Source organism: Dermacentor andersoni, chromosome 3 (genome assembly GCF_023375885.2).
Source record: "Dermacentor andersoni chromosome 3, qqDerAnde1_hic_scaffold, whole genome shotgun sequence".
Lineage (NCBI taxonomy): Eukaryota > Metazoa > Arthropoda > Arachnida > Ixodida > Ixodidae > Dermacentor > Dermacentor andersoni.
The window spans coordinates 64,386,941-64,414,828 of NC_092816.1; the positions used below are offsets into that span (position 1 = coordinate 64,386,941).

Below are 27,888 nucleotides of genomic sequence, written 5' to 3' on the forward strand. Positions count from 1 at the left end.
ATTGAAGCCCTCTCATGCATGAGTAGCTGTTATCATCGACTCACTCTATGTCCAGATTGCTTACCACTTGTGGTAAGCAATTTATGCAAGCACTAAGTTATGCAAGCACTATAACTCTTGTGTGCCGACTCATTAGCAAAAGCTTCCATGACTTGTGCGTTAGTTTCTGCCGCTTCCCCAACCACATACACCACTGTCGCTAGGTCACTGCCATCACCCCTTAAGCCATAAATTCTGCCCAACACGTAGATTGGATGTTACACTAACGAGGCTGCGTTGCCCTACCCCAACACTAAATCTCTATACACACAGGGCTGGTTTGGCGGCATCTGCCTTGTGTATACACTGAGGGGAACCAGAAACAATTGACCACTTTCTTCTTGCATGCCGACGATTTTCCCCAGTAAGGAGAAGGGTGCTCGATGTCCCTATAAACAAGCTTGGCCTGAGCATGAACCGAAATCGCATGAAACCTGAGCATGAGCGTTCCGGTCTCCCAGCTACTAGAATGTTTGCACAGCGATGAAAGACTTTATTCCTGACACCAATCGGCTGCCTTCCTGAAACAGTCAATTATAATAATTAATTACCTATTTTTTATTCACGTTAGCATGATGGCTGTTCCAATTTGCACATCCAGCAGAATACATATGTTCCCCTATAATTTTTCTGAGCATTTTTTTTATCCGTTTTCTCCAAACCGCCCAATTCTTGGCCGATCCCCCACGGTGGGTATGTGCCATTTGTGCAGAGGAAAAACAAACAACCAATAAAAAACAAAAATTTTAATTAAATTAGGGGGTTTTACGTGCCAAAACCACGATCTGATTATGAGGCACGCCGTAGCGGGGGACTCCGGAAATTTATACCACCTGGTGTTCTTTAACGTGCACCTAAATCTAAGTACAAGCAATATGCAAGGCGTGATAACATCAGCAATTGTGAAAGAGAAGCATTTATTATGATAGAAAATCTGAGATATCGTTCTGACCTGTCATTGTACCATACAAACAGTTGACGATGGTGCTGTACATCACCTTATGTCCACAGAGTAAGACAAATATTGATGTTATGCTGCACTGGAATGGCAATGTCTATACGAAGAAACATGATCGTCGACGCAGACATCGCGTGGCTACGGCCCCGCGGCTCGTTTGCTGTACGTGTTGCCAGCTGAGCCGCACTTACGATAATCGCTTCTTTTTAAATACTATATGTGTAACATTGGCCAACCCCCCTTTGTGGGTATATGCGTCATGATCTGGAGATCATCATCATGATGTGCTATTGTTAAAGGGCAGCAGCAGCACCAGCACGAGAGCACGCGCATCACAGCTCGCGTTCGTGACGTGTCTGGTGGAGGCAAACCCGTTCGAATCTCCTACGAGACATGCAGCAGCATCTTCAGGGTCGGGAACACCCACAGAGTCGGGGGCCCCAGCAGGGCCAGCAGCCGACTGAAGAACCACGGCAGCAGTCCCCGCAGCCGCAGCATTCTCAGCAGGCTTTGCAACTTGAACAGCGGCCCTCTGCGTTTCGCGAGCGCAGAGATCGCGTGATGGACTCGGTGCTGAGCGCATCCCGGAGGGCGTCCGCGCAGGCGGCCAGCTTCGTCAACACGGCACGCAGTGAGCGTTCTTCAGCACGTGCTTGTTCAAGTGTCACTGCAGGTTTTTTGTCTTAGTGACCCGACAGAATCGTCGCCGCGGAACAGGAAGGATTAGCGTGTGGGCCAACCATTTCAGAGCGTCTCATGGCTAAATGGGCTATAACACTGAAGAGAGGGTACATGCGGGGCAGTGGAATCGCCGTAGCTCTGTTGTTAGAGCAGTTGCGAGAAAATTTAGAGGCATTTCGCGGTGAATTTTGTTAGAAACGCGCGTGCCAAACAGCTTTAATCGCCAAGCGCTTTGAGCAGATGTTCAGGTAGGGAACGTTGCTTGTCCCTTTTCATTTAAACTCGTGCCTCCGCACTACCTGTGCGCTGCTTGAACTGAATACTACAGCTACAGCGGAGCATGGGTTCGTTGGGTCTGGAGGCAGGCGCGAAGTGCGCGGTATTTCAAAGGCTGCAAGAACATTATTTTTGTCAAAAAAACAAACGGTGTGCCCAATGGGAATGAGATTACTCCGGAGTACTGCGGAGGTGTACGAAGACTCTCAAAAGGAGTCAAATTTGGCAGGAGCACACCCCTAAGAAAAGTTTGCACCCTTTGGTGCTTATCTTGTCCCCAGATAATCGTAATAATAATAATAATCATCATATCTTGTGTACCATTCCTTTCCTTAACGCTGCGTGTACGGTACTTCCAGGTCACGAACGGCATGTGCGTTAGCAGCGTGACAAAGCATTCCTGAAGGAAAGTATGTCGACCGTAGCGTTCTCAAAAGAAAGAAACCTCAAGCAAGGTGGACGACGATATATTGTCCGGGAACAAGCTCCCAGAGGGTGCAAACATTTTTTAGAGCGTATATGGTTAGTCCTGCAAAGAGTTGCTAAGATTCCCTCTGTTGCTAGAATCCATATGCACTCGTATACAGTCCTTTCGACCGAATTCACTGCCAATCGCACCTGCGTACAATTGGCGCACGCACACACACGCAAGCATGATGGACAAGTCGGATGAACGCGTAATGGATCTATGAACGCGCGCACCTTTGCGACGCGCATGCGCGCACGCAGAGCGGCTGTCCGGCTGGAGCCAGCCTTCGCTGGGGCGCCTCAACGAAGGCGCCGTGTACGGTACGTGCGTGGCCGGCGCCGCCTTGGTCGTGCTCGTGGCGCTGGCGCTCATCGCTCGGGCCGGAGTGCGCGGCGCGTCCGGCCTCGCCTCGGCCGCCGGCGACGTCGGCGGCGAACCGCACAGCGTCGAACACGTGCCCGCCTTACAGGTATGTGGGTCACCACACCAGCGTGCACGCATCGTCGGACAACCTTTGAAACGTCGACTAAACGATTAGTTAAAGCGAAGCAGCGTTCTTTGCCTCTGCCCACGGGTATAAACTGTGCCGTTACCAGAGACGATGCAATCAAAACCGGACCGATCCCGGATACATTGTAATCGAAGCTGGTGACCTGGTAACGCGGGCGCGCATCCTGGACGCAGTGCACTCAAAGGGGTTGGTTGGGCTATCCTGATAGCGCGCATTACGGTCGCTAAGGTAGACCATAGTTTTGCCTATTTCGCCTACATTATCTGGGTTTCGTGTCTTTTGTCTCGCTGATTAGATGCAGCGGGGGGTTTCACAGATGTATGCTGTGTTTGTCGGAGCTGCGTTAAGGTATTGTCCCTAGATAAAACAAGTTTTCTTTTTCTTTTTTTTTTCTTTTTACATGACGAAGGACACTTGCGTCGCGGCGAGGAGAGTTCCGTAGCGCGGGAGAAAGCGTGTGCCGTAGCGCGTTCACACTAAGAGCAGCTGTGACATTAACGTATAAAATAATTTGGCTCACGCCGTAAATGGTGTTCATATAGTTCAATGCGACCCCGAAAGACGTTTACCGAAATCTCGATTGGGAGGTGCAACCGACTTGTCTTTGCAAGAGGTGTAAACATGGCGTCTACATGACATTTAAGATGTAACACAAGTAAGCTTCGTGTCCTCCGATTCCCAGAGTGTGAGGGATCCGCATTATCATATGCTATTCAAACCGGGCTCATAGTAGTCCAATACGACCTTGATGGGTTCAGTCATATGGTGCTGCTAAGTGAAAACGACAACGAAGACAGAAAAACCGCGTTCGCCGTGGCGCGAGACTGACGTCATCGCACGCGCCGGAGCGGCTGTCACTGAAGTGTTCCCTTTCTTGTGTGAGCGTTATTATGGTCCTGGCCGTTCCCGCCCGGTAGCAGTCATAACAGTTATAACATATAGTTTCGTGGTAGGGGATCTATAGGGAAGAAACGATAGTGTATATGGATAGCGAGCCCTTAGTAGCATATGGTTGCTCAGCTGGAAAGAATTCTGCGGGACTCGTTCTGCCGGTTGACTGAGAAGCATTCAAAGGGCCGTCTGCGAGAAGTCGTGCCTTCACTGATAAACAGAGGAAAATTTATAACACTGACTCCCAGGATATGTTGTCAGTGCTCAGGATACAGCAGGTACTGGTATCCCTATTCGTGCCAGTACATGCAAACGATCAAGGACAGCTCTGGAAAGAGATCGCCAATTACTACATTAAAACCGACGCAACCGTTTTTCAGGTTGGCTGTTTCCTATTTTGTATGCCATGCTTGCTAACCTTTTTTCTTTCTTTTTTGACGTGGCCGCTTGTATTTCACGCACCGTACGCGACTGAACTGTGTACCCATCTCTTCCGTCGCTTCGTAAGCAGCAAAAGGGTTGCTTCCCGAGGTGTTAGTGCGATCAAGACTGTACGTGTGCAGCGACCTTATCGTTTCGGCCTGCAGGAGCAGCCGTGCTCTTCGCCGTCGTGCAACCAAGTGTCACGCACGCTGCTTCTCTCGCTGAGCCACGAGACGTCGCCCTGCGCCAACTTCTACGAGTATGTCTGCGAGGGCTGGAAGAGAAGGCACCCGCTGCGGGATGACAAGTACCAAGTACGTCATCCCTTGCAGAGAGCCGAACAGGACAGAAGTTCGCGGGTAGACGGTGGCTTGAAGAGATGCAACGGTGGTTGAACGAGGAATGTCGCTGCGGCCAAGGTTTCGACGAGAGGAGTTGCCTTCGTCGGGGCAGCGAATGTTTTCCTTAGCAGAGTTTGCATGCAGGGTCGGCCACCTTTAGGGGAAACGCTTCATAAGTATTCAAGAGCTCATGCCAGCTGATGTCAAGCGCAAAATTCCGGAAAACTATTATTTCGTATATCGACGTCATCATTATTTGAGTTGTGTAAGGTACATTTCTCCCGTAAAGTGTATGGAAGAAATATTGAGGTTATGTATGCAGGCTTGAATGATATTGAGGCGTCTCTCATAACAGTGCACGGCCCTGTGTGCATAGTTTACTCACTCCGCCTTCACCCACCCCCCACTCTCAGTGAGGGAGGATGAAGAGAGAAAGCTGATGCGTAGAGTATGGTGAGGGAAGTCGACTCATGAAAAAGAAAGGGGGGAGGGGTTGATTTAGTTGTGGTATACCAGATGTTTCTCTTTTGAACAGTCTACATACCTACTTCTCTTCCTCCACTATTTGGAGGAGAGGGGAGGAGTGATGAGCTACGCGTACATAAACGCTGCCGAGGAGAGCGCTTGCTGACCTGACTGCCCTGATGAAGCCAAGTCTCCTCGTCGAAACATTTACCATAGCGACATTCCTGGTCAACCTCTGTTAATCCCTTGCATAAAGTGTTCCATACATGCATACTGCCTTTAGAATTCAGTCTGCTTATCGAAAGGTTACTTACCCTTGAAAAATCCATAGATTTTCTGTATACAAAGTTGGTGCCAAAGCCATGCTATTACAGGTATTTTTTTTAAGGTCCCATGGGTCGTTTTCAGGAAGCCTATAGACAACAGTCCACAAAAGGTGCAACCCCACAAGCCCGTAGACATTAAAACACGAGAAAGCTACATAGATTTCATAGATTATCTAAAACGACTTGAGAGAGCTTCATGCGCTAGCACCCCACCCATCTAAAGAACGGGTGCTAAATATCGGCAGTACGTTGTCGGCATAATCCATCGAGTCCGTTTCTCCAAGGCAATTGGGAGACGCTGCGCACGATGCCGGATGCCGCTGACTCAGAACTTGAGAGAACGCGCCAGGGGGCGACTCTCAAGATGAGAGAAGTCTACCCCGTTTTCTCGTTCATCCCTCGTTGCCCGTTACCGAAGACGCCCAGCAAATGGCGTAGTATTAGCTCTGACAATAAGCATGATAATTTTTTTTTTCAATATTTACAAGGAAGCCTGCATAAGTTAGGCTGACGCATAGAAAGCACAGCGCGAAAGACGGAAACGGGATAGAAAGGCACACAGCTTCTATCTTGTCCCCGTCTTTCGCGCTATGCTTATGTCACGATGAATTAGCAACACGCCCAAGCCTCTACCTTTGTCAGCGTAGAGTAGGGTGAGGGAAGTCTAAGTGTTAAAAAAAATTGTATAGGGGCTTAGCTCTGATATTGGGGGAGGGGGGGGGGTAAGGGGTATTGGCGTTGTTACGTTTCGCCTACGACGCGCGGTAATGCCGGCGCGGATGCAACGGACGCCGGGGCTTCGTTCAAAGCGGCGGACATTTTGGCCCGTTCGACGCCGCCGCAACGCCTCCCCGCCAAGCGTGTCCAGGCGTGTTTCAGTGCCACGTGTCTTCGTATGTGCGTGTGTGTGTGTGTGCCCACGCTTGTCAAAGCGCGGCAGCCGGGGAGCGGAGCTCCCCAAGTGAGGTGCCAGGAGGTCTGTCCGTCGGCGGGTTGGCGATGCGTCACTACACTCGGCTCACCATGTCTCTCGGCTCGACCGTGCGCGCCGTCGTGGGCTCATGCTCCGCCGTCGCGTGGGCTCATCCCGTGACCTTCCTTCTGGCCCGCGACGCCGAGAGTATAAGAGCAGCTGCCCCCGGACGCCAGGAGAGAGGCGCCGATTTCTTCTGTTGAGTTACGTGCTCTCCCGTCTCTCCACTTCGGTCGACCTGACCGGCCGCTCTTTTGCTATGTTAGAATAAACAAGTTGTTCTGTTACCAGTCTACTCTTGCTTTGCCGGGACCTTCGGATGCTTCCAGTGCCCCAGGCCGCCAGGCCAACGCTACCCTTGGGGCTTGCGACCCATTGGCAATAACGGGCGTCAGCACCGAGACCCCAACAACTGGTGCCAGCGGTGAGATCGCGACAACGGAGGCCAGCAGCGAAGAGATGCGGTTGACTGTATGCTGAGCAGCACAACGACCATCCGGGAGCAGTGCAACGAGCCCTGTGTGATGACTGGTTGCCTGCAGCGGAACGACTGCGCTGAATTCTTGGCTGCGAGGTTTGGTGAGTGCGGGACTTTCTTCTTCTGAGTTTTGCCAGGCTTTTGTTAGTGTCAGAAACAGAGCTGGTAATTGTGGTTGTCGTTGCTGCCGGGTTAGTTTGCGGCAAGACAATAGTAGGCAGTAGAGAAAGCAGCATTCAGAGCAGCCATGGATTTGAAGTCGTTGCGCAAACCGAAATTCCTGGAGCTTGCAAGAGAGTTGGGTCTGGATGTCTCAGACAAACTCAGAAAACCAGAACTGCTAAGGGCTATTCTTGAGTTAGAAGCTGAGGATGACGAGCTGTCGGAATGCCTTGAGACCATTGAGGAGAGGGAGACGGCAAAAAGACAGGAGCGCGAACTTAAAGAGCAAAAAGAGAAACAGGAGCGCGAACTTAAAGAGCAAAAAGAGAAACAGGAGCGCGAACTAAAAGAACAAAAAGAGAAAGAAAAAGAAGAGCGCGACCGTCAACACGCTTTGGAAATGAAGCGTCTCGAGTTAGAGATGGAACGCGCTCGTAATGGAAGTCAGGCACACGGTGCAGGAGAACGAGTATTGTTCAAAATGACTGACCTGATGCGGCCGTTTAAGCTTGGAGAGGACATTGGTTTGTTCCTGGTTAACTTTGAGCGAACGTGCGAGAAGCAGGGGTTCTCTCGGGAAACGTGGCCACAGCGCTTGCTCACTTTGTTACCCGGCGAGGCGGCCGACGTAGTCGCTCGCTTGGAGAGAGAGGAGGCAGAGGATTTCGACAAAGTGAAATCGAGTCTGCTAAAAAAGTACCGGCTGTCAGCGGAGGCGTTCCGTCGGAAGTTTCGGGAAAATGAGAAAGGCAAAAGTGAGTCATATACAGAGTTTGCGTACAGGCTTATGTCAAACATGCAGGAGTGGCTCAAAGAAGAGAAAGCGTTTGGTGACCACGAGAAAGTTCTGCAGTGTTTCGGGCTAGAACAGTTTTATAGTCGGTTACCTGAGAACGTGCGGTACTGGGTCTTGGATAGGCCAGACGTTAGTACGGTGGCTAGAGCCGCTGAGTTAGCCGAGAAGTTTGTGACGCGTCGGGCTCGCGGAGCTAAGGACGGTCAAAAGGGTGAATTTGGCTCCAAGTTTGAGAGGCCGAAGTTCACACCCATGAGAGCAAAGGGGGACACACGTAGTTCGGATGCAAGTGAAAGCAGTCCGACCGAACGTAAGGAGACGGCGGCAACCGAAGCCGAACGCAGAAAGCGGTTCGAGACGAGGCAAGCGCGCGTTTGTTATACGTGCCAGAAGCCGGGTCACTTTTCGGCGCAGTGTCCAGAAACAAAAACAAAAGTCGTGTTTTTGTCTTTATGCAGCACTGACGAGAACATGAAGCTTCTCGAGCCTTACATGCGAGACCTCCTCGTGAACGGGAAAGAGTGCCGAGTGCTTCGCGATACCGCAGCTACGATGGATGTCGTTCACCCCTCTTACGTAGAACCCGATATGTTCACGGGCGAGTGCGCATGGATCAAGCAAGCAGTGGAAGCTCATAGCGTGTGTCTGCCGGTAGCAAAAGTGCTTATTGAAGGACCTTTCGGAGCACTTGAGACGGAGGCCGCAGTGTCATCTATGCTGCCCCCCCAGTACCCGTACCTATTTTCGAACAGGTCCGATCACCTCCTGCGCGAGAAGGGGCTTTTGTTTGGTGAGGCTAGCGTTCAGGCCTTAACCAGATCGAAGGTTCGGGAGCTCGCTGCAAAGGCGGTAGTTGCGGGGCCGACGTTGTTGAACGATGAGAAAGGGTCAGAGGCGCAGCAAGCTGGTATTCAGAGCACGCCCGAGCTGAATAAAATTGAGCCTGTAGCGTTAAAGGCACCAGATACTGGAGAGGAAAATCCCGACACGGGAAAGTTAGAAGAGCTGTCTCCAGATTTGCTCATCGCGCCTACGTCAGACGGACTTAACAGGTTGCTAAAAGTCAGCCGGTCGGCTTTGATAGCCGAGCAAAAGAAGGATGGCAGCCTAGAAAACATACGCTGCATTGTCAAGGAAGGTATCGCCAAGAAAAATGCTCGCTTTGTGGAAAGAGGTGGGGTCCTGTACCGGAAGTATCTAGACCGCAGGGGAGTGGAGTTCGATCAGCTGATCGTGCCTCAATGCTATCGTCAGGATCTGTTGCGCTTGTCGCATGGGGGTTCGTGGTCCGGACACCTAGGAGTTAAGAAAACTAAGGACCGTCTCTTGCAAGAGTACTATTGGCCAGGGTGTTTTCGGGACGCAGACCACTTTGTGAAGACATGCGACACCTGTCAGCGGGTGGGCAAGCCAGGGGACAAATCGAGGGCGCCGTTGAAGTTGGTACCTATCATTACGGAGCCTTTTAGACGGCTCGTTATTGATACAGTGGGACCTCTGCCGGTAACAGCCACGGGGTACCGACACATTTTGACTGTGATCTGCCCAGCGACAAAGTTCCCTGAAGCAGTGCCGCTTAAAGAACTCAGCTCAGTTGAGATAGTCAATGCACTACTGTCCATATTTGCGCGAGTTGGTTTTCCTGCAGAAATCCAGTCAGATCAGGGTACAGTGTTTACTAGCGCTTTGACGACAGCCTTTCTCGAAAGGTGCGGGGTAAGGCTGTTACACAGCTCAGTGCACCACCCCCAGTCGAATTCCGTTGAGAAGCTCCACTCCGTCATGAAGCGCGTGTTGAGAGCATTGTGTTTTGAACATCAAACTGACTGGGAGCTGTGTCTGCCTGGAGTGATGTTTGCATTAAGGACCGCGCCGCATGCGGCTACGGGGTTTTCGCCAGCTGAGCTGGTGTACGGTCGCTCGCTGCGATCTCCGCTTCGCATGCTTCGAGAATCATGGGAAGGCAGGGGCGACGACCCAGTCGTGGTAGAGTACGTGCTTAAGCTCCTCGAACGCTTAAGAAGGGCACAGGAGTTGTCAGGTGAAGCAATGGCAGAGGCCCAGCAGAGGGCCAAGGTTTATTATGATCGGACAGCCAGGGCCCGTCGTTTTGAGGTGGGCGATGAGGTCATGATATTGCGCACATCGCTAAAGAACAAACTCGACGTGCAGTGGGAGGGCCCAGCACGGATTGTTCAAAAACTGTCGGACGTTAACTACGTGGTGAGTCTGCCAGGAAAGCGGAAAGCACAGCAAGTTTACCACTGTAATCTGCTCAAACCCTATAAGCAACGGGAAGCAGTGGTGTGCATGATGGTAAACGTTCCCGAAGAGCTTCCGGTCGAGCTTCCGGGACTAGGCTCAGTGACGAACAGGAAAGACACCGATCAAGTCATTAGTGACTTAATAAGTAAAGCATCGCTGTCGCCTGAGCAGAAAACCGAACTACACCAGCTCTTACAAGAGTTTCAAGGTCTGTTCTCTGAGAGGCCTGGTAGGACTTCTGTCCTTACTCATGACATAGAACTTACCTCCCCAGAGCCAGTACGATCCAAGGCGTACCGGGTGTCACCCCGCCAGAGCGATATTATGGAGGCTGAGGTAAAGAAAATGCTACAGCTCGGTGTTATTGAGGCGGGTGAGAGTGATTATACCTCCCCTTTGATTTTAGTTGAGGTACCGGGCAAGGAACCTCGTCCTTGCGTCGACTACCGCAGGCTTAATTCCATCACTAAGGATCAAATTTATCCGATCCCTAACATCGAGGAGCGCCTTGAGAGAGTGAGTAGCGCTCAGTTTATTTCCACCCTAGATCTTGTCAGGGGTTATTGGCAGGTTCCACTTACAGAAGAGGCTAGTAGGTATGCGGCGTTCATTTCACCAATGGGGACATTCCGTCCTAAAGTTTTGAGTTTTGGTTTGAAGAACGCGCCATACTGCTTTTCAAGCCTCATGGATAAAGTGTTGCGGGGACAGCAAGAATTCGCTTTACCGTATCTAGACGACGTAGCGATATTCTCCGCATCCTGGCCTGAGCATATGGCGCACTTGCGGGCAGTGCTAACCCGCCTGCGCGATGCGGGCTTGACAGTCAAGGCTCCCAAGTGCCAGTTAGCACAGGCCGAGGTTGTCTACCTCGGACACGTGATTGGTCGGGGTCGTCGCCGCCCCTCTGAAATAAAGGTGGCCGCTGTGCGAGACTTCCCGCAACCGCGCACGAAGACCGATATTCGGTCGTTCTTAGGTGTCGCCGGCTACTATCAGAGGTACATCCCCAGGTACTCTGATATCGCGGCTCCCCTAACGGATGCTCTAAGAAAGACAGAGCCGCAAACAGTCGTCTGGGATGAGACAAAGGAAAGAGCTTTTAGCGCCCTAAAGAGCGCCCTAACAAGCCAGCCTGTGCTACGATCGCCCGACTACACAAAAGGGTTCGTTGTTCAGTGTGATGCTAGTGAGCGAGGCATGGGCGTTGTACTGTGCCAACGGGAAAATGGAGAAGTAGAACACCCCGTCCTGTATGCTAGTCGTAAGCTGACGAGTCGTGAGCAGGCGTATAGCGCCACCGAGAAAGAGTGTGCGTGTATCGTGTGGGCCGTTCAGAAATTGTCATGTTACCTAGCTGGCTCGAGGTTTATCATTGAGACGGATCACTGCCCTCTCCAATGGCTGCAGACCATCTCTCCCAAAAATGGCCGCCTCCCGCGCTGGAGCCTCGCTTTGCAACAATATTCCTTTGAGGTGCGTTACAAAAAGGGGAGTCTCAACGGTAACGCCGATGGCTTAAGTCGAAGCCCCTAACGTGGGAATCAGCCTCAAAATTGCTTGTTACTGATGTTTTTCTTCCTGAGGCAGGATTTTTAACCTATTGCTTTTGTGTAGTGTTTCAAAGTGATGATGTGCTTTCTAGTGCAATTTTCCGATTTGTGGACGCGTTCTGAGTGCTGCTAAACTACTGTAAGGAACTAGGCAGCAGTATAAAAGGGGAAAGAGCCTGGCAGGGCTTAGTGAGGGTTGTGCCGTGCTTGCTGACTGAGCGGTTGACTTTCGGCGTAGTTCTAACGCTTGCCGGAAACGAGAACAAAAATGTCAACTCTCCCGAAGTCACTTTGCAGTGTCCTGTGTGCACCTGAACGTGAGAACGAGGCCTTCTCTGTGCGCTGCGCTCAAGAAACGCCAAAGGACGCCCGACTTCCGTTATGAGCATCATCGAGCGACATCCCTCCGGACAGCGGATGCAGTCCCCTGACCATCGGGATCTCCTTCCCCCGGCGGGGCGGTCTGTTACGTTTCGCCTACAACGCGCGGTAATGCCGGCGCGGATGCAACGGACGCCGGGGCTTCGTTCAAAGCGGCGGACATTTTGGCCCGTTCGACGCCGCCGCAACGCCTCCCCGCCAAGCGTGTCCAGGCGTGTTTCAGTGCCACGTGTCTTCGTATGTGCGTGTGTGTGTGTGTGCCCACGCTTGTCAAAGCGCGGCAGCCGGGGAGCGGAGCTCCCCAAGTGAGGTGCCAGGAGGTCTGTCCGTCGGCGGGTTGGCGATGCGTCACTACACTCGGCTCACCATGTCTCTCGGCTCGACCGTGCGCGCCGTCGTGGGCTCATGCTCCGCCGTCGCGTGGGCTCATCCCGTGACCTTCCTTCTGGCCCGCGACGCCGAGAGTATAAGAGCAGCTGCCCCCGGACGCCAGGAGAGAGGCTCCGATTTCTTCTGTTGAGTTACGTGCTCTCCCGTCTCTCCACTTCGGTCGACCTGACCGGCCGCTCTTTTGCTATGTTAGAATAAACAAGTTGTTCTGTTACCAGTCTACTCTTGCTTTGCCGGGACCTTCGGATGCTTCCAGTGCCCCAGGCCGCCAGGCCAACGCTACCCTTGGGGCTTGCGACCCATTGGCAATAACGGGCGTCAGCACCGAGACCCCAACAGCGTTGGTTCTTCGCTCTTTCTGACAAACCCCATTTTGCCTTCTCTCTCTCTCTTTGTTTTTAATGAGGCAGAGAGACGCGCGATTTTGGCGCTAAAGTGTCGACGCTGTGAAGCCGACAGACAGCATGACTGGCTCGTTTCACGTGCCCTAGCTAAGACCGTTTAATGAAGTTGTGAAGAGATATCCATTATTTGCAATGAACTGATATATCCCAAGTGCGTAGATGGACTCTCTGCCGAAAAGGCGCATGAGTGCAGATCGCAACAACGTCGCATCCATCAATCCTTTTTCCTTTTTTTTTTTGTTGGAATAATTTCCATGACATTGTGCGCGGAATATACTTCCAAGCCGTCATGCAGCTTTAGGCTGTCTATAGCGCACCGGGGCTGATGGAAGGCTCAAAGGGGTGTTACAATGTCTCTCGTCGATGGAGTGTTATTTCTTTCTTTCCTTTGCATTTCCTGGCCTCGCTTCCGCTCCACCATTGCAAGCGTGCTCAGTCAATCCTGATTCAGTACGTGCGCGGCCTGCAATGCTCGAAAAAATACACGCACAACCTTGCGATATATATACTTATTTTTCTGTGGTCAGCATGGTCAGTTCCTTATGGAACCAGGTAACGCGCTTTCTAAGTCTTATGTCTGTAATGGATAGTTATTACAGCACAGCAGATGTTAGTGCGCTCAAACGTGTACATTAACGCCGATCAAATTAATGACTTACTGCATTGCGCTTGCAATTGTTATGGTTGTGTTATATATCTGATCGGCCGTCTCCCAACTGTCGTTTTTATTGCTCATCAGTCGCAGACGGGGACAAGTAGATGGGCGAAACTGCGATAAAATTCATCCTCGGTAAACATGCCCCAAGCTTGCGCATGCTCGTGTAGCGAGATCTCTCGCCGAAGCGGTCTTCACTGCAAGCGCACCTAGTGAGTGGAGGAGCCACCCTTACACTGAGCACTCGCATTTGCTGCATCGCTCTGCGGCGAGGAACTAAATCGGATTGTTGGTTTGTTAACGCGCGTCTGTACGGAAATAGCACACCTAAAGCCAGTGTGTTCGGCCTGAAAATTTGGGGACGGATATATTGGAGTCGGTGCTAGAAAAAAAAATGGGGAGCTGAATTTCGATGTTGCAAAATTGTGATAAAGAAGTTCCATAAACAGCGATAAAGTACCTCAGAAAGGCTGGCCTACGTTTTTATGGGTCCACCTATCCAAACAAAGGCATCAAATGTCAGATTTCTTTGTCAAAGACATCTGATAGAATGGTGCACGAATGTTTTTTTGTCAGCCATCTTGACTTTATCTGTACACAGTCTGTAAGTCCACCTATATATATATATATATATATATATATATATATATATATATATATATATATATATATATCGACATTATCGGCACGTAGCAGCATGTACATACACCGTATGTCTATAACGTTATGTCAGCAATTATTTAAGCGCGCAGTCGAATCGTACGCACACGGGCAGAAAGAAAGGTGTGTACGCGTCCCACCCGCGCGGCCGCAGGTCAGCGTCCTAACGGAGGCCGAGCGCGAGGTGCGCAAGCGCCTGATGCTGGCGCTCGAGACGTCGGCCATCCCCCGCCGCAACCAGTCGCAGATCGACAAGGTGGTGGCGCTGTACCGCTCCTGCGTGGGCTCGCTGTCGCGCGGGGGCCAGAGCCTGCACGACCTGCGCGCCTTCTTCCGGCTGCACAACAGCCGGTGGCCCGAGCCGTACGCGCCGGAGCGGCCCGAGTTCTTCGACCACCTGCTGGAGCTGGACATCCGCTGGAACCTGGCCATCGCGTTCCGCTACCGGTTCGCGCCGGCCGACGACCGCGCGGGAGGGCGCACCGTCGTGCTGCAGCCCGTCGTGCCCGACGCGTGAGCGAGACGGGAACCCGCCCCCTCTTCCTCGTTCGTCCGGTTGCGCGGCGACGGACGGACCCGTTCACACTGGCGCGATTTCGGATGCGAAATCGCTTGTCGGGCGAAAGACCGGCGGAGTACAGGATAATGAACAAAAAGAAAGTCGTTTAGGTTGTAAACGCGCGGAGCACAGAGATGATCCCGCGGGAGCGCGCACTGTCCCCTTGCTACCGCGTCGCCGATTCTGCAGATCCGCGACATTGTTCCGTGTCTGAAGTCGCCGATGTGAACGGGTACGCACTGTCCTGCATACTTGACATTATGTGACCTTTCATTTCTACTGCGTGCGCGGACGAAGATGAAGTTATCTGGTGACAGTGACATGCCCGTCGTAACCTCGCCCGTCCTTTTGATGAAGCAATCTCTTATATTGTGTTGAAATACGACACTTGAGGACAAGAGTTAACGAAGAGCACCGAGATGTTATCATGCGAAACCTGTTAAGTTCAAGGTCACTTTTCGCGTGACAGCATTGCTAGCGCATTTACTCCCCTCTTCCCAAAAGACAAACAAATGAATAAAATAAATAAATAAATCGCAATTAAAAAAAAAACACCCCACTTTTGCTCATTTCTACCAGCGTGGGCGCAGCTACAACAGCGGAAAGCGTTCGGGCTACTTTTTTTTATGCGTAGTAAAGTGTGAGCACATTTATTTATTTATTTATTCATTTATTCATTTATTCATTTATTCATTTATTCATTTATTTATTTATTTACACGTGAACGTTTTCACGAGGGCTTTTATCGGAGCACCGGCAGATGCGTTTCTGGAGCCGTACAGACGGCGGCCTTGTAATCGATCAGTTGGTTTCACGTTAGATGGTCTTGTCTGTCTTTCCGAAATATAGTAGCATATTATACAGCCAGTGATAGGTTGCTGACTCCTGTGTACTGCTGCTTATGCTTACTATAAGCGATTAAAATACGTCAATGCAAACTCATATTAAACATGCGCAAAGAATATCGCTTCAGCCGAGAGCGAAACCATAAAAAAAGAGCCTGCAAGGATTTCCTATACAGCTTCTAGCTCGCACTTGAGTCTTCAGATTGTTCAACTCTGCAAAACTTCACGTGAGAACGCAGTAAAAACCCGGGGGAGAATGCTCTCCGCTGACCGCCATGTTATCGCAAGTTTGATTCCAACCTTCATAATAACGGTCTTTACATTTTACCACCCACTCTAGGGCTTTCACAAGTATGCACACGTGGGCCACTCGGGGGCGTCCTGCACTGTTACAAGTCGATACGTCTTAGCGATCACTTCAATATAGCCCACAGGTTCGTGCTTGCTTCACGACGCCCAACTTGTGGCATGCGCGGACAGGGGAGCAGAGAACAAGACAGGTGTTCGAAAAGCGTTCCCGGCGCGACCCATCCCACAATGACTGTCGACGTTCACGCGATTAGCATTCAAGCACTGTATAGCGACAAACAGTATTACTGAAAACACCCTCGTTTACAATCTGTAGTAACGGAAGCAGGCTGTAGGAACGACCGCAGCTTGTATACACCTTCGGACGCCACGAAAGCGTCACGAAATACGGCCTCGCATCCGCAGCCAGTTTTGTCCCGCTGGCACTGTAGAATTAGGGTCCGACTTGGGATCACCTACGGCGCGATTGAAGAGGCGAGTACTTCAGGCCTCATACAGTTATTCATTAGCTGCAATAGAAGAGCGGGCGTTCTCGCTATTCTCCTACGGACATGTACCTGTCGAGTGGGCCCGCAGCAGTTGAAGGGCGCCGTGAAAGAGGTTAGACAGCACCGGCCGACCGAAAAGTACCTCAAGTATCCAAAAAGTCGTCACTTGAATACCCTTACGTGATTGATTTGAATGCGTAAGCATTATGAGTTCTCTAAGTCGCCACCTTAAATTGAAACTTTACCTTAGTCCGCCTTAATCTCTATTATTCCACCTTCATCCACGTTAATCCACCTTCATCCACTTTGATCCAACTGTATTCACCTTAATTCCCCTTAATTCACTTTAGTTCACCTTAATTCACGCTGATGATGGTCTTTCATGCCACTCGTTGCGCACAACGCCGGCTTTTCTGCCCCACGGGACATATAATGCTTTCGCATTAATAATGGCGCTCTCATTGAAACGTTCTTTTGAGAAAGAAAGATGGCGGCCCGCGCCGGCGCAGGAGCGTGCTGGGGCCGGCCACGCGGCGCGCGTACCAGTCGCTGATCGCGACCGTGGCGACCCTGCTGGGCGGCGAGGCCAACTACGTGGACCTGGTGGACACCGTGGTCAGCGTGGACAGCGTCCTCGTGCGCCAGCCCGCCGACGACACGCGGCTCGCGGTGCCCTGGACGCGGATATACACCGTGCTGCCCGGAACCACGTACCAGATGTGGCTGCGGCCGTTCACCAAGTACCACCCGCTGGGCGGAACCGTGCACGGGCTCGACCCCGTGCAGGTGCACAGCCCGCGGTACTTCAACGTGAGTGCGCGCCTGTTGTGTCCTACATATTCAGCCAGGGGCGCGGAGGCTTCGCCGCTTTTCGAACTGCACCAGCGTTTGACTCGGGCGGCAACTAAAAAAAAAAAAGAGAGAGAAAGTGGTAGGCGACTCTAATCTTTGACTTGAGTGTCTCTTATAGTGGCAATCGCGCCTTGGCGTTGGTGTTCTTCAGGTTAAGCGAGCGAACGTCTTTCCCCTGGCACGATACGCGGGCGCAATTCCGTTCGTCACCGGGCTCGCAGCGCTAAAGAAAAGGAAATGCGGGCGAGACACATGACGATTATCTTTGTGGGACAAGATAAGCCCCGAAGGGCTTAAATTTTTAATGAGTGTATGGTCTTGCAGCCAACTATGGAATTTAACTCCAGAAGCTTGTACCAAGCATAGAGCCCGAATTTGCGCCCAGCTCAGATAAGAGTTTATTTATTTATTTATTTATTTATTTATTTATTTATTTATTTATTTATTTATTTATTTATTTATTTATTTATTTGTTTGTTTGTTTTTGCATCCTGCCGCGCCATTGGTGTAATTTTAGGCGTGGAGATTGCATCACATATCAATTGCGAACAAAAAATCGGTCAGTGGCAATGAACGAACATCTCCAGGCAAAGCATTCGAATGTCCATTGTTAAGGGGGGTCGAGGGGTGGGATATCCGCGAGAGCTACGAGTACAGAGAGGTTCAGGGAACTAACTTAATCTATTTACCTGTAATCTCTTTATCTAAGCGGGTACAGCGTGACGAGGTTTAAGCTTTCAATGTGGTGACGTCAGTTGACAGAGGGAGGGATTAGGTTCAGATTAGTAAGGTTAGAGGAAGGTGAAACGTCCCTACCATATCTACGGCAGATTTAAACGAACAGCTTTCTTCCGAGCAGACTCAACCTTGCCAATTTCATTTCATCTGAGGGGGGGGGGGGGGGGGGTCGATACTATAGATTCAAGAATTATCCAGGTTAGTGTTTTGTACATTAGGAGTCAGTGCATATGGGCCGCACGGTTCTAACTATAGGGCCGTATTTGTGTACATGGATGAATTTTAGGGATAATTGAACTTTTGTCTGACGTATAGCGTCCGGTGAGAAACTTAATTCGTTGGAGCAACGAGCCGCTTCCTGTCGCTGGCCTATTTATATAGCCAATCAGCGTTCACTGAAAGGGATATATATCCGCGAAAACGACTGAGCCAGAATACGGGTCTCCGACTAGCACAGAAAAGCAACAGCAGTGTTCGTGCCTCTTTCATTGCGTGGGAAACGCGGATATATTTGCTCCCTGCATGGTTTTTCTTCTTTTGTTTTTCCCCACTGTCTCTTTCTGTTATAAACTTACTTTATTTCGTATTTTTTCGGCGGGTTTCATGCTGTCGTTCGGGCTTATTTTGGACGCAGCTTTCCTGGAAAGGTCACGGCCGATTGCTATAGCACAGCTCTTTGGATAAAGAATGGTGTTTATTTCACATAACACAGAGGGCTAGGGAGTCTGACGTCGCAAAAACGACACTGGCTGCTCTGCAGTGAGTGAAATAAATAACGCGAAAAAATAAAATAAAACGGGAATAAAGTAGTGTCTGGGAAGTTTCCAGAAATAATTCGAATAATTCTTATAAGGGCGTTTCGCCACACGTCATTCAACTTTTAGGGATATTGCAATAGCCATTAGCTGGCTGCAGGCGGGCTGACCAGTAAAACTTGGTTAAGAAGAGTGATACCGCACTTGAAGGGTATCACTCCTTTTCTTCGTTCTCTTTCTTTCTTTCTTTCTTTTTTCTCTTTTTTTTCAGCTAAACTTTCCAGAAAGTATAGCTGTCTCGCTGTGCCTGTCTTCGGTAGATTCCAGATTCCTCAAGTGACGTTTCTTCCGCATTGCATAACACGGTATAGGGTCAAATGGCGTTGTTGGCTTCCGGAAAAGTTGGCTAGGCGCCAGCGTCTCCGCGTCATTATGCTCCCCGGGGAAGATAAATTGCTTGCATGCATTGTTTTGAATACGATCTGTTAATGCTGATAACCTGGCGTTCTCCTTGTAAGCTATACGCTTTTCTTATTCCTTTGTTCCCTTGTCATCCACCGTCGAGATGCCTTTTTTTTTCCTTCGCAATCACACGTGTGATATAACGCTGATGTCCCAGCGACCGTGGTTCATATTGTATTGCCGGAAACTTTTATGGCGAAAGTCAACCCGTGCTTACGACATCTTGGCTCGTCTGGCTGAGGATGCTGTCTGGCTGAGGATGCTGTCTGGCGTACATACAGTCCTGGTATATACACCAGCCAGTCGCGTTTGCTCGCCGACTGAGGCTATGGTCCCTAGAATATTCTAGGGACCGTACTGAGGCGATTCGCTTCTTAGTAAATGGTTACAAATTCACTTTGAGACCGTAGTGGCTGCATTCCTGTGGCGTAGGACGCTGTACTTCCATGTACAAATATTTTGGCTAATAATGACGAAGAACTATTGAAATTTTGTGTACTACAATACATGCAAGGCGCCCTTAGAGCCCTCTTACCGAAGTTTTATTTTCGATGAAAAATTCAAGGCCTTTTTTTTTTTTCAGTTCTTGTTTCACAGTCTAAATTAGAAGTTTCCCGACCCTAAACGAAAGAACAAAAATATATTGCCGAAATACTCCCGTAGATAATCGAAATGACTGCAGTGGTATCGTTATTTCTACTATTGGCATCGTATGTCGTGCGATCAGAGTGGTCGATATAGTCCGTACGAAGACGTCCTACAACAAAACGGCGCGTATTGTTTGAGAGCTCTCGGAAAATAAATAAAACAATAAGATTAGGTTAAAGTATAGTTAATCGTTATGAAGGAATAAGAGCTTCGGATTATATTTGACCAACTGGGTTTATTATTTAGCTTGCGTGCAGCGAAAATACGGTACACGAGCGTCTTTCGCATTTCGCCCCGACGGGAAACAAACAGAAAAATATAGTACAGAGACTGTGCTCCACCATGCATCGACATGCTTTTTTTTCCCTCGCAATAATAAAGGTGATGCTGCTGATGCCCCCGTGTTCACGTGATGACATGCATGGTCACGAGGTCCCTGATATTAGGAATTTCGTATTACAAATTTGAATGCGCAATATCTTCGCTGCTCTCCAGTCCTTACGAGAATCATCCGGAAACCCAGAATCTTACTGAAGCCGTCTTCTCAATCGATCGCTTTCGGGGCTGTGTACTATCACTTTTGTGTGACGTAACGACAAGCGCGCGAGTCGCGTCATGAAAAGCGATGGGTGTGTATTATTGTCTATCCGCCTTATCCAACGAGCGCGCAGTGAAAGTGATCCCGAAGTTATCGACCGAGAATACGTATATACACGGTCTCGCGGGGCGTACCGTTGGGACGTGATTACCGGACATCCGCGCGGCTCTCTCCTCCCTGCGCATGCGCAGTCCCTGCTGACGGTGCTGCTGGAGAACGTGGCCAACGGCCGCTCGTCGTGGTACGTGGGCTGGCGGCTGGTGCTGACGCTCGCCTGCCAGACGTCGCACGAGTTCCGCTCGCTGCGCCAGACCAAGTTCCTCTGGCCCCGGGGCCAGTGTGGGGCGTTGGACGTGCACACGCACTGCCGCGCCCTCGCCCAGAGGCTCTTGCGGCCCCAGTGGCAGGGGTTCGTCACCAAGGTAACCGGCGCGCGCCCGAGTCGGTCACGTGACACGGCAGTCGTCATTCTCGTCAGCCTATTTTAACCGTGTAATGCCCGAACACAGTTCCACATCAAGGAAATTTTGAACTTGACCACCTTAATTCTGGTCGTGGAGAGCGAACTTGAACAGAAAATGTCAAGGAAATGTTAGTTGAGTGTTAAATAACGTAGTAAATATTGAATTAGTAAGTGGAACAACCGCCAAAGTGCCAGAAGTGGGGTCACATACTAACGAAATCTCTTATCATTTTGATCACATGTCCAGAATTGGAAAGCCTAAGAAGACCGTTTTTCCGCGTCGTAAAAAGAAAAAAAAAAAAAGCACAGTTTATCCTGCCCAACTACTCGGAGACGACCCCGGAGTACCTCTGGGAAATGCAGCCATGTTCTTGACAACTACACAGGTTTTTAATCAACTTTAGACAAGCACACCTAACCAGCTAAATAATTTAGATAACAGTATTGTTCTCGTACATTGATTTATAATTAGAAATTAGAATAATTTCGAACCGTAAGTACGTATGCACCTTGTGAGTAACGCCAGAAAACTCGACACGGGTGTGGCAACCTAAAAGAGTCAGCACGCTCCCTATATGGCAAATTTCTATAACCTTTTCTGTGCCAACCATGACCCAATTATGTGAAATTGCTATGAAGTTCGAGACATCACTCTGACGTATATACCAGCGTGGAGGCTTCGGTGCGATGATTTAAGAGAGGGAAGTTTGACCTTCGCTTACAACATTAGTAAGGGAGACATTACCGTCGCGAGAATGAGAGTATATATAGTTCAGGAGGAAATAATTATGGTTCATATCACAGGAAAATGAAAGGATGCCTACCGAAAGTTCTTAAGTATTAGATGTTTCGGCTTCCGTACCGGAGCTTTGTTAACAAACACTTAACTGACCAACATGTGATGTGCATGTGTACTTCACATATGCATGTGTACTTCACATACGAACGACAGGCTAGAGAAGGAAAGGTTTCCAGGTGGTGCATATAGAATACCCTGCGTTTACATCAGCGAATGCGGCAATTTCTAAAAGCGCTTGAAGCAACATACGTATGATTTCAAAAAGAACGTGTCTTCCATTGCCAGTCAGCCTCCAATTATGAAGCTCACTGGCACAAGGCTTCCATTACTGCCAAATCGACTGGATTACACGGTGATCTCTCGAGTCTCTTGCTATATCTAGACTACGGTATGCGGAACAAACGCCGAATCGCAGCGGTGGCAATCTTCCGCCCGCATACGCAAGATGCTATAGGTCGGGAAATGTACTTAAACTCGTACTAGTGTTGGCGAACAAGGCTGGCGTTTGGAAGCCGAAACGTCCGATGCTTATTAACACTATCTTTCTTTTTCTTTTTCGTGAGGTACCCGACCAGACGAGAGTCATCAAACCATCAACTTCAGCGCATTAATACTGCCTGCATAAACTGATCAGTGTTGGTGTGTGGTGCCTCATTAAGCTCGCTGGAAGACAGATACATTTTTTTTTTTACAGATCTCCAGTCGTGCTTGCGCATGTGCTGCTTCAACTGGACGCATAATTCTATACATAATTTCATAAGTTTTCCTTGTCGCGTCTAATCCTCTTCCGCACTCGACTGTGTTTCTTGCTTCACCGGTATACCACTTTTTCGATTTGATAGACACCACTGGTCTTTCTTTTTTAAAGTATATCATTACACGACCTGGTCCAGCTGCCCCTTGTTCCTCATGGTCCGATGGGTCATAAGGATCTCACACTCAAACGAGCGGTCGCGGCAAGAACGCTGTTAACACCAGTCGTCAAATTAACCGGCGCTCTTGTCTCCTTTCTGCATCTCTGTATCCTTGTCGTTCTTCCAGTCATCACATAGCGGGCTATATACTATAGCTCGGGAGCGCCTATTCTGGACACTTTCACATTCCGTCATAGCGTTTTCAGTCACTCGGAGAGGGCGCATAGCCGCCCTGAGAAGCCCATCAGACCATAAGACGGCGAATTTGACGCAGCAGCGGCGGAATTTGACAATTCCCAGAACGGCATCCCTAGTTCAGGGTCTAGCTGCTAAACTTCCCGTATAACGTGCGGCGTGTCAGCGAGTGTTTACCGCATCTCGGCGCACGCGGGCAGGTGCTGCTGTCGCCGGACGCCGTGTTCGAGGTGCTGGGCATCGTGAAGCGCATACGGAGCACCCTGGAGGAACGGCTCCGCCAGGCCACGTGGATGGACCCGGAGACCCGGGTACGCGCCTTCACCAAGCTGGAGGCCCTGCGCGAGCAGCTGCCCAAGTTCTTCGTGTTCGACGGGCGCACGCCCGAGTACGAGCGATACGCTCGACTGCCGGACCTCACGCCCTCTTTCCTCGAGAACTGGCTCGCCTTCCGGTACGCCATTATGGCCTCCGAGATTGCGCGAGCTGCCGGCGCGCGTAATCTCGGAGTCCACGGGTATATGCTATGCACACGAACGCCTGTCTGCACCGCGCGCGCTCATGACGTCGTATGTTGCTCGCATGACGCTTTTATATAGATGAAGCAAATGCTTGGGGCTAGTTGGGTGCGGTCATCAGATATTGTGTTATTGCGCGCAAAGCTGGAGGCAAAGGTCAACATAGCTGGACGAGTTGGTTAAGTTTTAAGAACGTTGTAAATGCCCTGGACAACCGAGTTGATGTACGAGACACATATGTGTTGTCTTGTCCTTCAGAGGACTCGGAACGACGTACGCAAGCTTCCAACTGAGTTTGGGTGTGTGTTGGTCTCTTATTCGGCTTTGTGCGTAATATCTGGATATTTAGTAGAAACAACGGAGAGGCAACCGCTATTGTTTGTTCTCGACTTTCCGTGACAACGGATGCTTTTATTCTACCGTGGCAGCCCTGCACGCGAAGTATACATGCTCCCTTCGGCTTATTCCACGACTACCACAAAGCATTACTGTCAAGGTGACTGTCACAAGGTGTCTCCCACATTCGAACGTGGCGATACATATGGAATATTTCGTGAAAACCAGAAAAGAGAAAATAATACTCTTGGACGGGTTATTTTTTATTCACTTGGCGAAGAATGAGACAATAAACGTGCAGCTAAAGAACAGTTTATAACAGCAACAAGAGCGTATCAAATAACAGTAAACATGTTCGTGAGTGGCTGTTGATTCTTCTATACTTCTCTTTCGCCACACCTGTAACTGTTTAGACATCTGCATGGGCCGTATTCTTGGGCCCATGCAGGTTTTGAAGATAGTTTCAATTGCGATTGATCCCGATGGAATGCATCCGAGGAGCTCCTAACCCTTCCCAGAAATGCAAGAAGTTGACGCTGGTTTTTTTTTCCCGGACAATTCTACACGGAAAAGCGCAACTCAACAGCCCAAGAGCGCTACTGTCACGCTCTTGGTAGACGCCTATGAGCGCGACTTGCTCCTTGCGCCTCATCGTCGGCAGAGCATGAAGTGACCGAGATCGTGGCTTGATAAGGACACATGCTTGGTGCTCGCCCACCGGTGAGGCCCAAGCAGTTGCACGTTATTCATGTGTGTCTACTATGGGCGTCGCAGTTGTGCTCTTCAGGTTTTCAGTTTCGCTTTACTTGGTGAAGTTGTCCGGAGTTCGTTATATGCTGTAGCAGCGTCAAGTTCTTGGATTTCTAGAAGCTCGCCGGATGACGCGCTTCGAGTCTTCCATTGGGATCAATTGCATAGCTATTTTAATAGAAATGGTTAATTAGCTTAATTTACATAATTTGTTGCCTAATTCGAGTCATCGAGTCATTTTCGAATGTTTGGCTCCGCGGTAAACGCAATCAAGAGGAAATAACTTCGTCTATTCTTTGCCCATTCCTGAAGAATTTTGAACGCATTTCGTGAAATACCCCGTACGTATATAGTAGCTCGCTCAAAGGAATTACATCGTCGGCAGCAACCTTGCTGACAAGGCTGCCCAGTCTGCCCACGAAGACACCCAGACGCGTCCAACACCTTTGGCAAGGTCGGACGCTGCCAGGGAACTTCACCTGCTTGCACGCAAAAAGTCACAAGCTCTCTGGAGTTCCAAGTGCGTTCAATCGCCGATTGCATAAACTGGACCCCACGCCGCCGCTACAACTGCCATCTAGCCTTTCCCGCGGCGAAACAACCTTGCTGTTCCACTTGTGGCTGGGAGTGGCGTTCACGAACGCCTATATACTCCTATCGTATGAGAATGGTCGAGAGCCCGGTGTGCGACTCCTATGGGTGCGAGGAAACCATAGAGCACTTATTTGTGTACCTGCCCTCGCCCCGACGTACAACGCCTCTCTCTGCGGACAATTTTAAACCGATTGGACTCAAGACCGTTCCCCGAGTCAAAGATACTCGGACCGTGGCCACACCCGTCACTGGCACGAAAAGCGATTCGTGCACTAGTACAATACTAGTACAATAGTGCACCGGCTTAAAAGACCGTTTATATATTGTCCCTGTACATCCTCTCACGCGCACTCAGTCAGTGCTCACTCCCTCCCTCTTTTCCTCTTTCTTTTCCCCTTTCCCCCACCCCCAGTGTAGGGTAGCAAACCGGGTGCTCGTCTGGTTGACCTTCCTGCCTCTCCTGTCCTTGCTCTCTCTCTCTCTCTCTAAAGGCATTGCGTTTCTTGCGCGAACAAATCGAAGAATCTGCCGTCAGAACGAAGAACCGACAGGGTTACTTTAGAGCGCTCTCAGACGCGCTGAGATGACGCGATCGCGGCTGCATCCACGCAGGCACGCTCTGGGCCCCGGCGTGGACCCGCCGCTTACCGCCAACGGCTCGCTGTCGTCGTCGTCGTCGGGCGGCGTCCGCGGCGAAACCGACGAGGAGGACCTGCTGCGCTTCGAGGTCGCCTACGAGGCGGCCGCCAACGAGTTGCGGCTGAACGTGGACGTTCTGGCGCGTCCCGTGTACAGCCGCGGGGCGCCCGCCCCCGTCAACTTCGGCGCGCTGGGCGCCATCGTGGGCCGCGAGCTGACGCGCGCGTTCGACCGGCAGGGGGCCCTGGTCGACGCCGTCGGCAAGCCCAACCTGTGGTGGTCGCCCGAGACGCAGAGGTCGGTGCATGCACGCGGTGCCACCGCGGTCGCTCGCCGTGCCTCGCCGTTACATGGGCGGGTTATAAGTTGAAACGCGAACGAGTGGATAAGCGACTTATAGCGTGCCTTGTTTGCGTTTCCGCATTCGCCCGGGTTTGTAACGATAATCACGTCCGTGCTTCAAACCGTATTGCACAGTGTACTCGCAATGCTCAGAAACCGGCCTCGGAGCGGTTGCCCACCGCATTCCTGACTATGGTATGATCGAATTATTATTATTATTATTATTATTATTATTATTATTATTATTATTATTATTATTATTATTATTATTCCTTTCCTGTACGCGCTTTCATTTATGCCGATGGTATACACTTCCGTAACTCATCTAGTAACGCAGTGAACGTGTTGTTTTTTGACTCGCATAATAGTTCCGTGTGTTTCAAAAACAATGAGAGTGATTTTATTTCGCCAGACTAAGTGGAGCAAAGGGGCTAGGGGGGGGGGGGGGGAGGGGATACTACAACAATTCGTATAGCTGTGGAATAAAAGTCGTCAATATGGCTAGTCCTAGTTGCCAAATCGATGGAGAATGAACCTTCCCTATTTGCGTATGTTTTCGCATTTTAATACGTTCGCTTACCTAATTGCGCTGTCAGAAGAATAACTGTACGGGTGTTTAGTAATGCGTATTTGTGCATGCTGTGTAATGACCAGCAATGTGCACGGGCGATCAGTTTTTTCTTTTTTCTCTGCTATAGCAGTGGTGCTCCTTTTGTATGCTGCATATGTTGCGCCTTCCGCTTATAGTATAACTGATGTTTGACCAGTACCTCTTGGCCAAGCTTATCCCTTCTGAAAGAAAAAGGAAACCACAATAGTTAGATTCAGGTACACAACAACGAGCATGTTTACCTGCACCGTGAACAAACCAGACTGAATTTAAAAAAATTCTGTAATTTTACATGTCAAAATAACGATATGATTGAGGCACACCGTAGTGGGGACTCTGGATTAATTTTGACCACCCGCAGTTCTTTAACCTGCACCCAATGCACGGTTACACGAGCGTTTTTTGCATCACATCTGACTACGACACAAAGGCAGGACGACACCACGCCAGCGCTGACTCACGGCTGAAAGTTGCTAGTTCGCCAGTATAAATAAAAAAGAGAGAGTAACCTCAGAAACAAATCTGGAAACAAAGCGAACGAAAATTGTTCCCGTTCGCAGGAAGTACGAGATGCGCGAGCGCTGCTTCCTGGGTCAGCTGACGCGTCACGTGAACGACTCGGCTGCGGCGGGCAAACTTCTGCGGCGGATCGTGACTGTCAGCTCGGGCCTGCGGCTCGCCTTCTTCGCGCACAAGGCGCACGAGCTGGAGAGCGGCAGGCGCGAGACGCTGCGCGACGTCACCGCCCTTTCGGGCGACCAGCTCCTGTTCGCCAGCTTCTGCTACGCGCACTGCCACAGCGTGGGCAAGCTGGGCGAGGTGCTCGACCTGCGCTTCGGGCGTCGCACGCTCGGCGAGCTGCTCTGCAACGTCGCCGTCACCAACATGCTCGAGTTTTCCGAGGCCTTCGGATGCGCCGACGACGCCAAGATGGCCGCCGCGGTCAAGTGCCGCATCTGGTGACGACGCGGAGGGGGGGAACCGGTGTCGTCGTAGTGTCGTAACCGCTGGGGTCGTCGCGTCCGCGTCGCGGTGCGAAGCCCATTGCCCGCTCATCGCGTTCGTTTTAACCCCTCCTTCCATGCCCTTCTAAAGGCAATTCCTCCACCCCCTTTTACGTCCTTTAACACTGCCAGGGCTGATATTTTTCTTTTATATTTTCCTTGTAACTCTCTTGTAAGTCTTGTAGCTCTCTATCATGCGGTTATTCTTTTTATAAAAGCGTGTCTTGTGACTGTGCATCTCGCGAACGTTCGCGTTACCCTGTTGACAAGCTTGTGCGTGACTTTCTACAGCATGCATCGGGATTCCTGCCATGCGATACTGTGTATCTCTAGAATTTGGTGCGTCTGAATAACCTTCTTGTTCCACCCGAAA

General features: G+C 50.4%; 1 protein-coding gene across 1 annotated transcript; it reads left to right on the forward strand.

Annotated features, from left to right (window-relative positions):
• Positions 1-1,359: 1,359 nt before the first annotated feature.
• Positions 1,360-27,888, forward strand: LOC126546204 (neprilysin-1-like). Its single transcript, XM_050194358.3, has 9 exons — positions 1,360-1,628; positions 2,684-2,892; positions 4,413-4,562; positions 14,252-14,610; positions 16,808-17,108; positions 20,543-20,773; positions 22,923-23,176; positions 25,533-25,856; positions 27,072-27,888. The coding sequence occupies exons 1-9, from the start codon at positions 1,391-1,393 to the stop codon at positions 27,472-27,474; spliced, it is 2,469 nt and encodes an 822-aa protein (XP_050050315.2). The 5' UTR covers positions 1,360-1,390; the 3' UTR covers positions 27,475-27,888.